The sequence below is a fragment of the Suillus subaureus genome, assembly GCF_016647635.1.
Source record: "Suillus subaureus strain MN1 chromosome Unknown BJ212scaffold_5, whole genome shotgun sequence".
Classification (NCBI taxonomy): domain Eukaryota; kingdom Fungi; phylum Basidiomycota; class Agaricomycetes; order Boletales; family Suillaceae; genus Suillus; species Suillus subaureus.
This window is the reverse complement of record NW_024538561.1, coordinates 418,576-433,391: the sequence shown is the minus strand read 5'-3', so window position 1 is coordinate 433,391 and position 14,816 is coordinate 418,576. Positions and strand designations below refer to the sequence as shown.

At 45.4% G+C, this 14,816-nt stretch overlaps 1 protein-coding gene across 1 annotated transcript; it reads right to left on the bottom strand.

The window, feature by feature from the left end:
• Positions 1-9,253: 9,253 nt before the first annotated feature.
• Positions 9,254-10,069, bottom strand: BJ212DRAFT_1263269 (uncharacterized protein; the record flags this gene model as incomplete). Its single annotated transcript, XM_041330327.1, has 1 exon — positions 9,254-10,069. The coding sequence occupies one exon, from the start codon at positions 10,067-10,069 to the stop codon at positions 9,254-9,256; it is 816 nt and encodes a 271-aa protein (XP_041196935.1).
• Between the last annotated feature and the right edge of the window lie 4,747 nt (positions 10,070-14,816).

Genomic DNA, 14,816 nt, shown 5'->3' with positions numbered 1-14,816 from the left:
CCTTGCAGTGGAAACTCTCCTGAGCACTTCCTGCATTCCTCTGGAACTCTCCCACGCTCCTCCGGACGTTTCCCGCGCTCCTCCGGAAGTCCTCCCGCACTCTCCACCAGAGTAGCCAGCCTCCAGAAGTCCTCCAGACTTTGTCAGACCATCATTGGACTTCCTCTGAAATGAAGGGCACATACTTGGGTAAGGGGCACAGCGTACGAGCTGAGGCCAAGCCCCTCTGAGTCAGTCTCTCTCTCCTTTGAGCATGGTTCTTAACAGTCATGGGAATAGATGAGGATGTCATCCAGATACACCACAAAGCATATGTCAAGCATATCAGTGAAGATGCTATTGACAAAATGCTGGAAAGCTGCTGGAGCATTGGTGAGACCCTTGGGCATAACTAACCACTCATAGGAGCCATAGCACATCCAGAAAGCTGTCTTCCACTTGTCTCTGGAAGAGATCTGGATAAGATGGTAAGTGGACCAGAGGTCAATCTTAGTGTAAACTTTGGCATGGCTCAGAGAGTCTAAGAGGTTGGCAATGAGGGGCAACAGATAGCAGTCTTTCTTGGTGATCTTGTTCAAGCCACAGAAATCCACACAAAGACACAGGGAGCCATCCTTCTTCTTGACAAACAGGACAGGGGCTCATGCAGAGAGGAGGAGGAGCAGAGGAGTCCAGATGAGATATTTTCATCCAGGAACTTCTGGAGAGCTTCAAGCTCAACCAGGGAAAGGGAATATATGGTGCCTAGGGGTGGAGCAGTACTTTCCTCTAAGTCGATCTTTAGGTCATAAGGCCTATGAGGAGGAAGTTGGCTAGCTTTTCCCTTGTCTGTTAAGGTCATGTGCTCAAAGGGGTCGGATCACAAGGGCTTGGCCTCAGCTCATATGCTGTGCCCCTTTCCTGAGTATGTGCCCTTAATTTCCAGGGGCTAGAACAGTCAGTCCGGAGTTTCCAGGATTTGACTAGGGCGGACAATGGATGTCCAGATCTGAAATGTGAGATAAATCCAACAGACAGTCCAGATGTTACTTGGACAAGTGGATAAGACTAATCCAGACGAAGTCCGGACTAGAAACTAACAGAGGATAGACTACCTTAAGGTAGAGTCGGAAATGTAGTCTAGGATGCAATCCTAAGACTTGGAATATGACAGGAGACTTGTCTCGAGTCCAGAGGACACAGGAATGAGCAGGAACTAAGATGATATTTGAACTGGAGTATTTCCGAGAGTTACAGGAGGTTTATATACTATAGGTATCATATAGGAATCAATCAGTGAAACATAAAGGCTATGTATGAAGCATATGCAAAGTACTATTAGTAAGTAGGATGGATCACAAATAATGAACACCAGAAATGAGATGTATGTAACAGATCAATAATCAAAAGGGAAACATGGTTAACTAGAGTCTGGAGACAGGGGAAGTCTAAATGGGGTTGGGCACTGATATAGGGTTTGGATTCTGGAAGGAAGATAAAGATAGATCAGATCATTTGAGATCTGGATCTCAGATCCAGATATCTGGAGAAGCAAATTTAGAGTTGAGAGTCCGGAATGGCATATGACATTGTCAAAGACATCCACATATTCATGATACTCCAGAGGGATTGCAGATAGATCCAGAGCATTGGACAAAGTGGATACAGAACAGATCTTGGCACTGGAAGGACATAGGAAGATGCTGAACTGCTTGGAACCTTCTAACTTGCAGGCCTGGCAAAAGGCAACTGTGTTGATTAGAGAAATGTTAGGCTCAGAGGTATCAGCAGAGGTGTCTGGAGTAGTTGGAGGGGTAGTTTCCACTGGAGGTGGCGGAGGTGATATCAGAGGGGTCAATGGCATTCCATGAGATGAAGTCCGGAACTCGATGCTGTGTGAAACCCAGTCAATCAATGGATTGTGTTGGGTAAGCCAGCTATATCCAAGGATGATAAGACAGGATGAATCCAAAGGAGTTACATAGAATGTATTGGAGGTGACTACACCAGACAAGAAACAGATGGGCAGATCTATAGCTTCAGAAATGGTTGCATTACAAGTACCATCAAACAAATGGAGTGGAATTGGAGGAATTGCATAGGTAGGTAGATTATATTTATGGACGAAGTCAGATTCTATGAAGCAATGGGAGGAACCACAACCTACAAGAGCTGGAAAGTCAGAAATATTGGAATATGTAGGAATGGAAACATATGGACAGAGAGAGTTTGGATTGGACAAAGATACAGCATTGAGTCATAGCTCCATTGCACAGGTTGAGTCAATGCGACCCTCATCCCATGCAGAGTCAGGAGGGTTGTGGATTATTTTTTCACCTCATCCAAGGCATCTGGTTTGGTTTCCAGATCAACTGTAGCTGCACAACCTTTGGTAGTGCGCGAAGTCAACTTTGTGCAGTCCCTAGCAGTATGCCCAGGTCCACCACAGAACAGACAGAGCTTCCTGTCCAGCCTTCTCTGATGTTCTTTGGATGTAAGCTTTCTGTCTTTACCCAGCTTGTTGTTAAGGTCCAGAGCTTTAGAAGTGGAGGTAGTGGATGAAGTTGTCTTTCTGGATTTGTTGTTTCCAGAGGAAGTGCTTCCGGATCTGGACGCATTGGCATTGGTCTGTTTGGAAGACTTGGCAGGAGGATTGGGTGCAGAGGATTTGGTTTCGCAGGAGATCTCTCCCTTGCGTTCCCAATAGTGGGCATCAATGGTCTGCACAAGGGTTTTGTATTCCAAGAGTGTGCCAGGTTTTCCCATGCGACTGATTTCATCCTTGATATGAGCAGGAAGTCCATTATAGAATTGTCAGTGTAGGACTCCGTCACCCCATCCACAGACCTGCAAGGCAAATCATTGGAATTCTACAACATACTTGTTGATGCGCTGTCCGTCACACATATTGAGTTGCTTGAGCTGCATTTCTGCATCTCTGGAGGGGTCATGAGGTCCAAAATTGGTCTGGAGTTCAAGCATGAACTCAGAATAGTCATCCATCCAGTCTGGACAATCAGTATGTTTGTTGGAAAGGAGGTTGGGTTTGAACCATTCAAGGGCCATTCCTTTGAGATAGGATTGGGCAAAATTGATTTTAGACCTTCTGGTATGGAAAGCGTTGGGTTTGCTCTGGAAGTTGAGCTTGCACTGGACAAAGAATGCACGAAGTTTCCAGGGCTCGGTGCCATCAAAGACATCCAGCTCCTGGACCTTGACTTTAGGATCTTCAGGGAGGGTGGTGCAATGATTGTTTCAGGTGAGATTGTTGATAGCTCTGGATAGGAGTACCATAATGCAATCCTGTGGACCCAGGCCATTGTCTCTATCATCTTCATCTTCATCATCTGGATCATCATCTGTATTTCCACTGTTACCATCCAGCAGGTTTCCGCCAGGGGTATCATGATCAATGTCATCATCATCTGGATCTCTTTGGCCCAGAGGGGCTAGAATTGGAGTCCATGTAGGGGTCTCCAGATGTTGATGACTCAGAAGCTCTGAGATGCTTCCAGCAGTAGCATGCTGGCTAACATGATGCTGCAAGAAGCTATTGAAGGTTTCAACAATAGGAGTGGAATCACGGCAGGCGGATACTAATCTGGCTGCTCAGAGAGTGTTTGCAGTTTTGGTTGGAGCCATAGGAAGTGTAAGTATACTTGGTAAGGTGTGAGTTTGAATATACTGTTAAGGTCATACTCAAGGGATAACTGGATCCAAAGGGCTTCAGCCTCAGCTCATGCACTGTGCCCTTTACTCAAGTATTGCCCCTTATTTCAGGAAGGCAAGACTAACATGTCCAGAGGGTCAGACGGGTAGCCTAGTGGATCCGGATGACTTCCGGATGAGGGATAAGTATTGTAAGACTAATCCAGATGAGTCCAGACTAGAAACTAGTGGTAATGGCTGTCATAGACAGAGGCAGATGCGGATAGACTATAGGAATAAATCCTAAGTCTTGGAGGGTGACAAGAGTAGCGGTACTCAGGTCTGGAGGATGGGAATGAGCAGAACTAAGTTGATATTCAAACTGAGGTGCTACAGAGAGTTACAGGAGGTTATATACTATAGGTATCTAATGGAATGATCAATCAGCAGGGTCCAAGGCTATGTACGAAGCATATGGATAGTCTATTGGTAAGTAGAAATGGATCACAAATCATGAAATGGAAATGAAACATAGGTAATGGATCAGGGAGCAGGATGGATATACAGATAGCCGAAATACCAGAGTTAGGGGATTACCAAAAGGAGACAAGCGCTGGTTGTGGATTCAGATGAATTGTGGACCAGACCTGGACAAGTGGACAGATTGGATGATGAGATGTTGGAGGGGGATAAGATGTGGATAGGATTGGAGATAAGATGTGGATTGGGTCTGAGATCTGGATATGTGGATATGACATTATATCAATGTACCCTTGTATTCAATATCCTGCCAAGACACTACAGAAAGCTAGAAAGAAGTAAGATATGTAGCAATCCATCATTGACTGAGGATCAACTGAGGATCAATCCAACTCAGAGTCTCCAAGTCCTTCAGCAATGCAGTGCACACATCAGCAAACCTATCTTAAGTTTGTCACAGGTCACAGTGATGAATGAACATGTGAACCTACCATTATGTCATGTCACGCCACAACCCCCATGAACCTAGGGTTGAATGGATACAGTATTTCACCTCATATAGCCCTATATCATCAAGTTTCATTCTCTAAATTTGAGTATTTCCTTTTTTTTTTTGGAATCCTTGTTTATTGTCTGTTGGGGCGAAGCCCTATGTTAGACAGTACATGTGGTATGTTACTCTATGGTACTTGGTATTTATCTAATCTGATGTGGGGGTTCTGTAATCCTGGTCCAGGCTGGTGTGAGGACAATAGTGCCATCTTAAGGCATATAAAGATGGCTAAGCACTTAGCACATTGTGATGGTTCTAATTCTTCTTTGGGGGGCTGACATCTCCAAAGGTGCTTGCTAAGTGTTTGGTATGAGTGATGAATTTGAGGACTGCCTTGATACTTTTCCCCTTGTTTAGGAGGTCTTTGAGGCTGTGCACATGCGTTCTGATCTCTGCTTTCATGATTGCTCTTTGTCTTGTGTGTGCTGGACATGATAGAAGAAAGTGGTGTACTGATTCTTCTCTTTCCTTGCAGGCAGGGCAGAGTGGGGAAGGTGCTCTCGAAATTCTGTGGAGGTGTTTGTTCAGAGGGATATGGCCTGTGCAGAGCTGGATGAGCAGGGCAGCGTGCTTTCTTGGGTACTTGTCTGCTAGTTTTGTGAAGCGGTTGGATGGGTAGGATGAGTCTATTTCCCAGAATCTGTCGCTATGTGAGTTGTGCAGGATGGTTTTTGCTTCTTTGTTGATTGAGGCATTGAACATTTGTTTTATGGCTGATTTGCTTGCTGGGAGGGTAGCCAGCTTGTTGTTAGGTGAGCAGAGTGATGTGGGGAGTAGGTGGGTGTCTGTCGTTTCTCCTCTTGCTGCCCTTTTGGCTTGTTCATCTGCCTGTTCATTTCCAGGGATGCCAATGTGACCCACCAACTAGCATATAGCCAGTTTTCCATCACCCTCGGCAGGGAAGAGGGTGCGGAGGTTGTCGTGGAATTTGTCCATCAGATAGTGACCCAGTTTTGACTGGAAGGCATTGGTCACTCTAATTGCCACTTGGTTGTCTGCTCCCAAAGCCATTGTCCTTCTTCCTCCTCTTGCTCTCATCTCGTCTTTCAGCAGCTTGACCATGAGTATCATTCCTACTATCTCACCCTCATACACCGTGTGTTCCTCCTTTCCTAGGTGGAATCTGCTCTCCCTGATTCTTCTCTCCCCTTCCATCAACACAGCTGCGCCTCCTACACCTCCATCTATTACCAAACCATCTGAGTACACCCTTAGCTCTTCTCCCGCTCTTGTGTCTTCCTCGAGTGACTTTTCCTTTGACTCCGCTATCTGCACTTCGACATCTGGGGTCCACTTGGGGTAGTGGCGAATGGGGAGGATCATTTCGGTGGTGTTAGGGTTGATCTTGAATTTGCAGAAAAGTTTGTGTATCGGGGATGGGAGTCATTTCTATTTGGTGAAGTCATGCTTTGCTAAATATTGGTGTGCTGACGTGACACCTTTATGTAGTGGGTGGTCTGTGTGTAGGGTGGCCAGTCTCAGTGTGGCATGGTGGCATTGGCTTCTCAAGATTTGCTGAAAAGGGGCGATATCAGTATGCGCATCAAGTAGGTCTGAGGCAGTGGAATGCATTGCCCCAGTGATTAGGATAGTGGCCATCCTGTGGACTCACGTCATCTGTGACGCAAAGCCCCTCGCTCCTCTACCTCCCAATTTGCCCCTTCCTTTTGAGATGAGGTCTGTGCACCACACATCAGCTGTGTATAACATCTTAGGAATGACTACTCCTCCATATAGTTTTCTCATCCACCTCCCCTCATGCCCTTCATTGTTCTGATCATTCTCTGGCACGTCATCACATACTTTGTGCCTTTTGCCAAGGCGTATGTGTCATGTTCTTTGAAGCACAGTTCTTCATCGATTATTATTCCTAAAAACTTATGTGAGCATGAGGGATTAATGGTATGATTACCTATTGTGATTGAGGGACGATGCGCAGGTTTTGATTTTCCAGGGTTGTCTTCGTCTGCGGTGTGCTTTCTTGACAGGCAGATCAGTGCAGTCTTGTCTAGTTCGAATTCAGCATTGTGCTCATGGCTCCACTCTAAGGTGCCCCCCGGTTTTTCCATCATGTTCTTGAGTTTGTTGTTGGCTTCTTCATATGTTTTCGCGCGTGCCAGGAGGGCTATGTCATCTATGAAGCCTAATCCCATTTCTCCCTGTCTTGGTTTGGGGTCTGGAACTCTTAGGACATCTGCGTTGTAAAATATGAAGGTGAGGGGGGAGAGCGGGCAGCCTTGATCAATGCCATTTTGAACGTTGAAGGGAGCTGATTTGAAGTTGTCAAATGATAGTGTCGTTTTGTGGTTGGACAGTCTGCGATAGTACTAGTCTATGTATTCTTGGGGAAGGCATGCTTTCTTGAGGTTGTGGAGTAGCTTGTTGACTATCACACTAGGAAAGGCTGCTTTAACGTCTAAAAAGAGAATAGATACGAAACTGTCCTTAGAGGCCCACACAGTCAGTGACAAACTTTGTTAAGAGATGGAGTGAATTAGTGGTAGATCTGCCTGGGTGTCCTCCAAAGTGCATTGGGGGGAGGAGGTTGTGCTGTTCTGAAATATATGTTAGATCAGTCTGCTACACAAGATGAAAGGATCTTAGCCATTGAGTCAAGAAGGGTGATCAGTCTATATGCTTTGGGGAGGGAGTAGTCTGGGCATCCTGGTTTTCAAAGGATGATGGTCAAGGGCTGTTTCCACTCATCTGGATAGACTCCAAGATGGAAGGTGGGCAAAAGATAGGGCCTAGATAAGGAACGAGTAGGTTAGCAGCATTTGATGAATACTATGTTGCTGATTCCATTGGGTCCTGGGGCTTTGTGTGGACCGAGTCTTGCGATTGCTCTGTGGATTTGCTGGTCGGTTATTGGATGGAATTCACATATTGGTGGTTCATATTCATAGTTGGGGTCTACAAAATCATTGTCCAGGGGTGGACGGAAGAAGGTTTCATATAGGAGCTGGCTTTTTCGTTCATTATCTTGCATGTCATTCACATTAGCTTCGGGTGCAGGTTGAGGGTCTTGAAGTGTCGTTATCCTCATGTGGATTTGCTCTGCTGGGTTGCTTGTGGCGTGTCTGTGGAAGTTCCAAATGCCTGTCTCAGTTAGCATTTCTAGCCATTCATCCCAATGTGAGTCCTTAGCCTTCTTGATATTTTCTGAGAACCAGTTGTGCACTGTTCAGTATTCTTCATGGATGGGGTGATTTCTCTGAGGTAGCTTGTTCCTTGCTTTCTTGCTGAGCTTGTGGACTTGCTTGTGTTCTTGGTCCAGGTCTTTCGACCACCATCTTTTCGAGTACGGTGAGGGCTTGACTTTCGGAACCTGCTCTTCTACAGTCTCGAGTATAGCTCCTGTTAGTGCTGTCAGCGACTCTTGGAACTGGTCTCAGTTAGTGAGCTTGGTAGGTCATCCAATGTTGTCAAGTCGTGTTGCTAGGGTTTCATTGACTAGGTCCCAGTCTGCCTCTCTATAGTTCAGGTGCAGGGTTGGATTTGTGCAGTCAGGGTTGAGGTCCAGGGTGCTAATAATGGGGTAGTGATCAGTAATGACTGGTCTTAGATGGTACTTAACTTCACATTGGGTGAAAGCATTCACAAGGGCCTCTGAGCAGAAAACATTGTCAGGGCGGGTTTTGTTCTTTGTATTCGAGGCCTCGAGTGTGGCAACACATGCCGGGAGGACTTGAGTGAAGTTGTACAGTGCTAGAAGGTTGATTAGTGTACCTGCTGAGTTCAGGTTATCCGCTGTGAAGAGGTGAGTGTTACACGTTAATTCCCACATGGGGTGGTGATGGTTGAAGTCTCCCATCCAGATTATGTGCTCTGCATTGTCTTCTGTGTCTTGAGCATGGTCTCTAGTGCAGTTTCAGCATACATTATGTTCAGTATGCATATGACGTTCCAGGAAGTGGAGGACATTGTTGTGGTCGCATGGGTTATATACATTATAGATACACACCTTTCCAAGGGGGCCCAGTAGTTCAATTGCCATGATATTTGAGGAGTTGATTTTTATTGCATGCCATTTGTTCTTTAAAAGTCACTTGTTGATGAGGATGATCGTTTGGGTGCGGTCTGGGCTGGTGTGGTGATGTGTTGGATAGATTATGTCCCAGTAGTGACCCAGATTTGAGGTGTTGGCAAGTTTGACCAGGTTGAGGTAAGGTTCCTGTATACAAGCTATATCATACACATCAGGGTTTAGATTACAGATTAGATGTTCCCATGCACCAAGGGATTTGCATAGATTTTGCTGCCAAATTTTGAGGTCTGTTCTGTTGGGGGGATCATTAGTTGTGTCAGGCATTAATCCCAGCTATGGTGGTCAATATCACTGTCAGAGATGATTGGGTGGTGTGGCAGGGGGGGGAGCGTGTCCATCAGTGGAGGTTGGTGGTTTCTGTTTGCTGGTGTGGGTCTGGAGCTGTGTTCCTGGGGAGCTTGCTGGATGTTTGTACCCCAAGTGTTGGTGAGGTGAGCTTGGGTGCCTAGAGGTACACGGTTAGAGTTTGTGCATTGCTGATTTGTCTTGTTGTGTTGTCAGCAGTTGGGGACTGTGTTCCAGTCCTCCTCACAGGGTGGTGGGTATCATTGTTTGGCTGGGTAGGTTTGCTGCTGGTGGTGGTTGATGTCGATGTCGGCTTGGGTGTGTCTGCTCATTTCCCATGTTAGCAGGTCCTCAGTAGGGAAGTATATGTACTGGGCTTCATCGTTTCTGTTCTTGTGTGTTTCCCATTTCACTTTGAAAGTCAGGCATTCTCGGCTCCAGGCTGCATGTCCATTTGACTTGCAGTTGACACAGTGGTAGGCTGCTGCATTGTCAATCTTGCATTCCACAGTGCAGTGCTTCTCGCCACACATGCCACAGGTGTCATGTTCCTGTTGACATTCTGCAGCTATGTGCCCTCTGTCAAAAGTGTGACACTTTAGACATCTTGTGGGTTTGGGAAGCAGTTTGCAGCCATACACCTTCTTGCCCTCTATGGTGATTCCATGTTGAAGGATCTGGTTGGCTGAGGTCTTCGAGTTGAGGGATAAGGCGATGTGAGTGGTCCTTTGGTTCGGATTTCTGCGAGCGACAGGTTTGATGTATCTGGCCTTGATCACTGATTTTGGTTGAAGGCCGCCTTTCCTTTCAATTTCTGAGGTCGCCACTGGAGAGGTTGGGTTGAAGGATACAGGAATGTTTTCAATGATGAGGTGGTACATGTGGTCTTTTATGATTACCTCTGCTCCAAATTGTTCTAGGAAGTTGCTTCTGTTCCCTGGGATGCTAAGCCAAGCTGCTGATTCCAGGTTGCTGAGTTCGTAGAGAATGCCACCATGAACAAGTTTTCTTGCTGAGAGGATTGCCATGTTGGAGGGGAGGTCCATTCCTGCATTTTTGAGTAACTCAATGGCCATTTCGGCCTTCGCAACTAGTTGTGCCTCTGTAAGTTCTTGGAGGGAGTTGACACCAGGTGATGAATCTTTTGCCGATGAGGATTTGTCTTGCCTGTGCTTCACTACATGCTAGGATTCTGGTTAGTGGTGTGGGCATCCCCGACTTTGTGGCATTGGCATATGATTTGGATCCTTCAGACCATATTGTGCTCAACTTGGTGATCTTGGATTGAATGACACCCTCTACTGCTTTCTCTATGCCTTTTGATGATTCAGTGATATGGTCATGCACCTCATTCATGGCCTTGTCTAGAGCAGTTGTTTGCTTGTCTGTGAATTCTGCTAGTGACTCCACCTTTTTGTCTAGCATTGCTATGGGTCCGCCCATGAGTGCTGCTATTTTCTCTACTAGTTTGTTGGTGTTTATGGTTTGCTTGATTTTGTGGGCTATAATAGCAATTGCCCTTAAGGCTTCAGTATGGGTGGCCCCTAAGGTAGGGGATAGGCTTAGTTCAAACAGGGCGAGGGTTAAGTTTTCGAGGGTGCCTGCACCAGTTGATAGGATCAAGCCGTTGGTGCTTAAAAACTTTCTCGCTGCTGGAATGGTGGTGATGTCCGTCCTAATGTCTGCACCTTCTACGTATTCCTTTAGGGTTTTGCTTGGGGTTAGTAGGGTTTTACTGGAAGTAGCTTTGTTCTTTCTAGTGAGAGGAGCTGAGATTGGTGGTAGTGTTGGAGTGCTGCCACACGCCATTTCTATGGATATTATTAGTTGAAGAGAGGGTAAAAATTATTGGGAAGTAAGTTCTATGGGGCTTGGGGTTGGCCGAGGTGATCAGTGGGTCACCATTTGACGGCATAGGCGCTGTTGGGCGTGATATTGGGGTCTGGTTTTCAGGGTCCTAGCTGGGGTGCCACTTGGTACTGGTCCAAGAAGCGATTGAGTATTTCCTTGACTTCTCTTTGTCCTAGTTGTTCTTCTGCCTGTTGCCATACATATTCCTGGCCACTTAACCCCATCCTCTTGGTTTTTATCTCATCTAACCAGATATCTTGATTCTAGTCCTTAAATTTTAGTACTGGTGCTTTAGAACAAAGGCTAGTCTCCTCCCTCTATTGGCTGAAGATAGAAGAAGCTTTTCTTCTTGGTTTTAGCTTTAAAGGTGGCTGCCTTGAGAGCATTCCTGATCAATTATATGGAGACAGTGGTGTGGATGATAAAACTAATGAATTTGATGGCTTAAGTAGCATTGGCAGCCTGCCCAGTTAAAATATGATACACAAAAGATCTTTTGCTATATGGTGTAAGCTTAAAAGGGTGATATAATTTGATATTTTCCTTATTTGGGATGGTCTTTCTGATGACTCTACCATTAGTATTCCTGTTCAGACCAGTTTTAGTAGAAATATGCCTGGTAAACAGATGAGAGGAGCTGAGAGTGAGAATAGGGGCTTTTTCAGCTATGGGAGAGAGTTGCAGTATAGTGAGGGAAGATTGCTAATGGCTACTGCTAGGAATTGATCTAGAGTGTGTTTATAAGAGTGGTAGAAGTCATTAGAGCAACAGGAAGAGACACCAAGTACTAGAATTATGAAGATTGTATTGGTCAAATTGAAAGTCAAAAAAGTGTCCCAATGAGTCACCAAATTAAAATGATCATATCTTCACACGCTAACGTCAGATTCCCACGCTATTTGGGACAAAGACAAAGCAAAGAAGCAGAGCTTTCTGACACCTCCCTATAGCTTAGTCATATTCCCATGCCCTGACTCACAATGAAGCAATTAGATGTAAACCCACAAACATTAGGACACTTTTTTGAGCCACTGTATATTGTTGTCATCAAGGATACATTGTATGAACAAAATCAGGTACATAGCAGTACACTAAAAGTAGTATTGAAGAAAGAAAAACAAGGTCAGCTGTGAAGAGAATTGGGTGAGAACTTCATTGCTAAAAAATCAGATAAATAAAACTAAATGAGCAATGACTCAGAGGAGGCAGTGAGAGAATGGTTCAAGACTCCTGAAAGTTTGGTGCAAATCTAGACTTGTATTCCAGCAATACATATCTTGCATTCTCAACTCTCTGTGCCAATAGATCTTCCTCATGCTTCAGAAGTGCCAACAGTTGGGTGTCCTGCCAGACACGGTTCTTGTTACAGTTAACATACACCCCTATTCATTTTCTCTTACCTTTACCTTGTATTACATCACATGCCACATATCACCACTGCTAGACTTATCTCTGACTCACATTGTATTACACCACAATCGCTATCGCCATTGCTAGGTGATCTATTCTTGCCATCTCTGACTCATCTTCAATCCCATGCCTGCCCTAAAGCACCTGTAGTTCACTATATATAGTCCATCTAGTATGCTGTAGTTCTGCACTTAATCTTACTCAGTTTTACCTTGAACTTCCTTCACTTAAGACCTCCAATCTTAAGTTGTCTGAATATCAATATTCAAGTCGAGGACACTCTCCTTGCCTTGTCTTATGACCCTTGCATTTGCAAGGTCTTGAACTGACTATACCCATCACTCTTATCAAGCTGCTATTGTCATGACCATCCAAGTTCATAACAGTTCTGTGCTGCAGCATAACTTGCAAATACAGTGTCAACACTGAGCTGGGTGAACAACCAATCCTGGTCATCTTCCTCCACCTCAATTCTGCCAAGAGACATCTAAATTACTCAGTGCTTGTGGATGAGTGAAAGAAATATCTCCATAACAAATATGCTTGTAACTCATTTTTGCACTCAGCATTTTGTATGGTTGCACAGTTGCTGTTGCTGGGGGACCCTCTTTCACCTCCATGAAGAGAGCCAAAAAGACCACAGGATGATGGGATTGGCAATGAAGACATTATAGACTTGAAGGATTTATGACCCAAAATGAATTGCACCTTAAATGAGATATTTTGGTCAGAGTAGTGCAGTATTTCAACTTGTTACTCTCCAGCCATAGATTAAGGTGTGTGGCATGTTCCAATGCATTCTCTTTATGACTGTTAGAATTTCAGTCTCGCATCTATCGTGAGCAGCAGTCATGTGTCATAACAGATGGTCATAGTAGAAAATTCAAACCAAACGAGTTCACTGGGATGACTCGGATATATAAGGCAGGATATCCTAATTGGGACGTGAGAGTAAAGTAAATATCTGGATAGGAAGCTAAGTCCCGGAACCATAATGTTCGATTTAAATAACTCACCCTTCAGAGGGTACTCAGCAAGAAACACGTCACTCGATTCTGACTGGGATAGCAGGACTTCCATCTATCTGATTTCAACGATGGAACTGAAGTCATCTTGATGAAGCTAACATCAAGATTGAGGCTTCCAGGGGAGGCGACGGCGACGATCAATCAATCAAGGTCTTCTACCCCGGAAAGCTACAAGGACTGCCACGAATATGGCATGAGCAAGGCGCCCCTGTATAATCCTGTGGCTGCTATTAGTATAAATGAAAAGGTACAAATACCCCGAACTCTCACCTCCAGAATTTCACAGGCTGACGCGGCTTTTGCCAGGCGGAGCAAAATGACAAGAACGACACATGTATACTTCACTCAAAGACCAAGGGCTACACATGCAATATAGCTCGTCCACACGATGTTGGAGCTGGAGGACAACGATGAATCATCTTCTTGACATCATAGATATTGTCTCAGCTCTAAGGATTTACCCTTCCAGACCGTCTGGCTCGAGTTCCCGGAGATGAAGTCATTCTACGAGCAGTAATCTCCTGTATGATATAAGCACGAGGTTTGGTGGGGCACACCTTACACATAGAAAACAGATGCATAGTCAAAAGCCAAATGGAAGAGAGATATTAGCATCTACAAAGCACGCATCGTGGTATCAGCGCGATTCTTCACCTGCCAGGAAAAAAGTGACCAAAACCTCCCAGTCCTCGCACCGGATCAGCGAACCAACAACAGTGGTCGAGAACCAGTGTTACTGGTTTGCAGATTCGTACAAATGATGCGCGGGGGTATGCTGATATAGCAGCCACAGGTCGGTCATGGAGACCTCGAGCACTGAAAGGTGCGAAGATGGAGGAAATTTAGTAAAACAGTGTCGCACCACTGACCTCTATCGTCTGGAGCGTTCTAGGAGAATAGTATCTTGTGGAAAACATGCAGGTGGATCATAAGTTGGAACCGCACGGTTCGCAGACCCTACAGTTTGGGAGAAGAGCAGTTATTCCACTGACCAAGATGTGATACGAACATCTCGTAAGTATTCGATCTGACGAGGTGAATATGGCGATATATAACAACCTCTAGCCTGTCCTAGATCGGAATGCAATATAACATATTGCGTGATAGCCATGGGTCGCAAATGTGGGCTGTGGAACAATAGGTAGGGGAAGTTAGCAGGAAAATCTGATATGAACAGACGAAAGAGTATCATGGTGAGCAAATCACTAATGCCAAAGCGGTTTGCTCAGACTTGCCTTTAAGGCCACAGAAAATTGATAAGGCCTCAACGCGTGCTGGGGAAAAGCTGGCAGCTGATCGGCACCAACCGGTCAACTGATCTATACATGACTGGTGCACCAAGAACCGAAGTTCCCGGTTTCTGAGTGAACGGCAGTAGGAGGGTCGATTGTTTACCAACATCCTGGCACATCACGTCCATTCTAAACCATCGACTGTCATCGATTATGCTGCCTGCCTCAGAAGAACACCGGGAGCGATGCCGCATGTCGATAAGCACCCAGCCAGCGCAGAGGTCGATAATCTGCGAATTTCA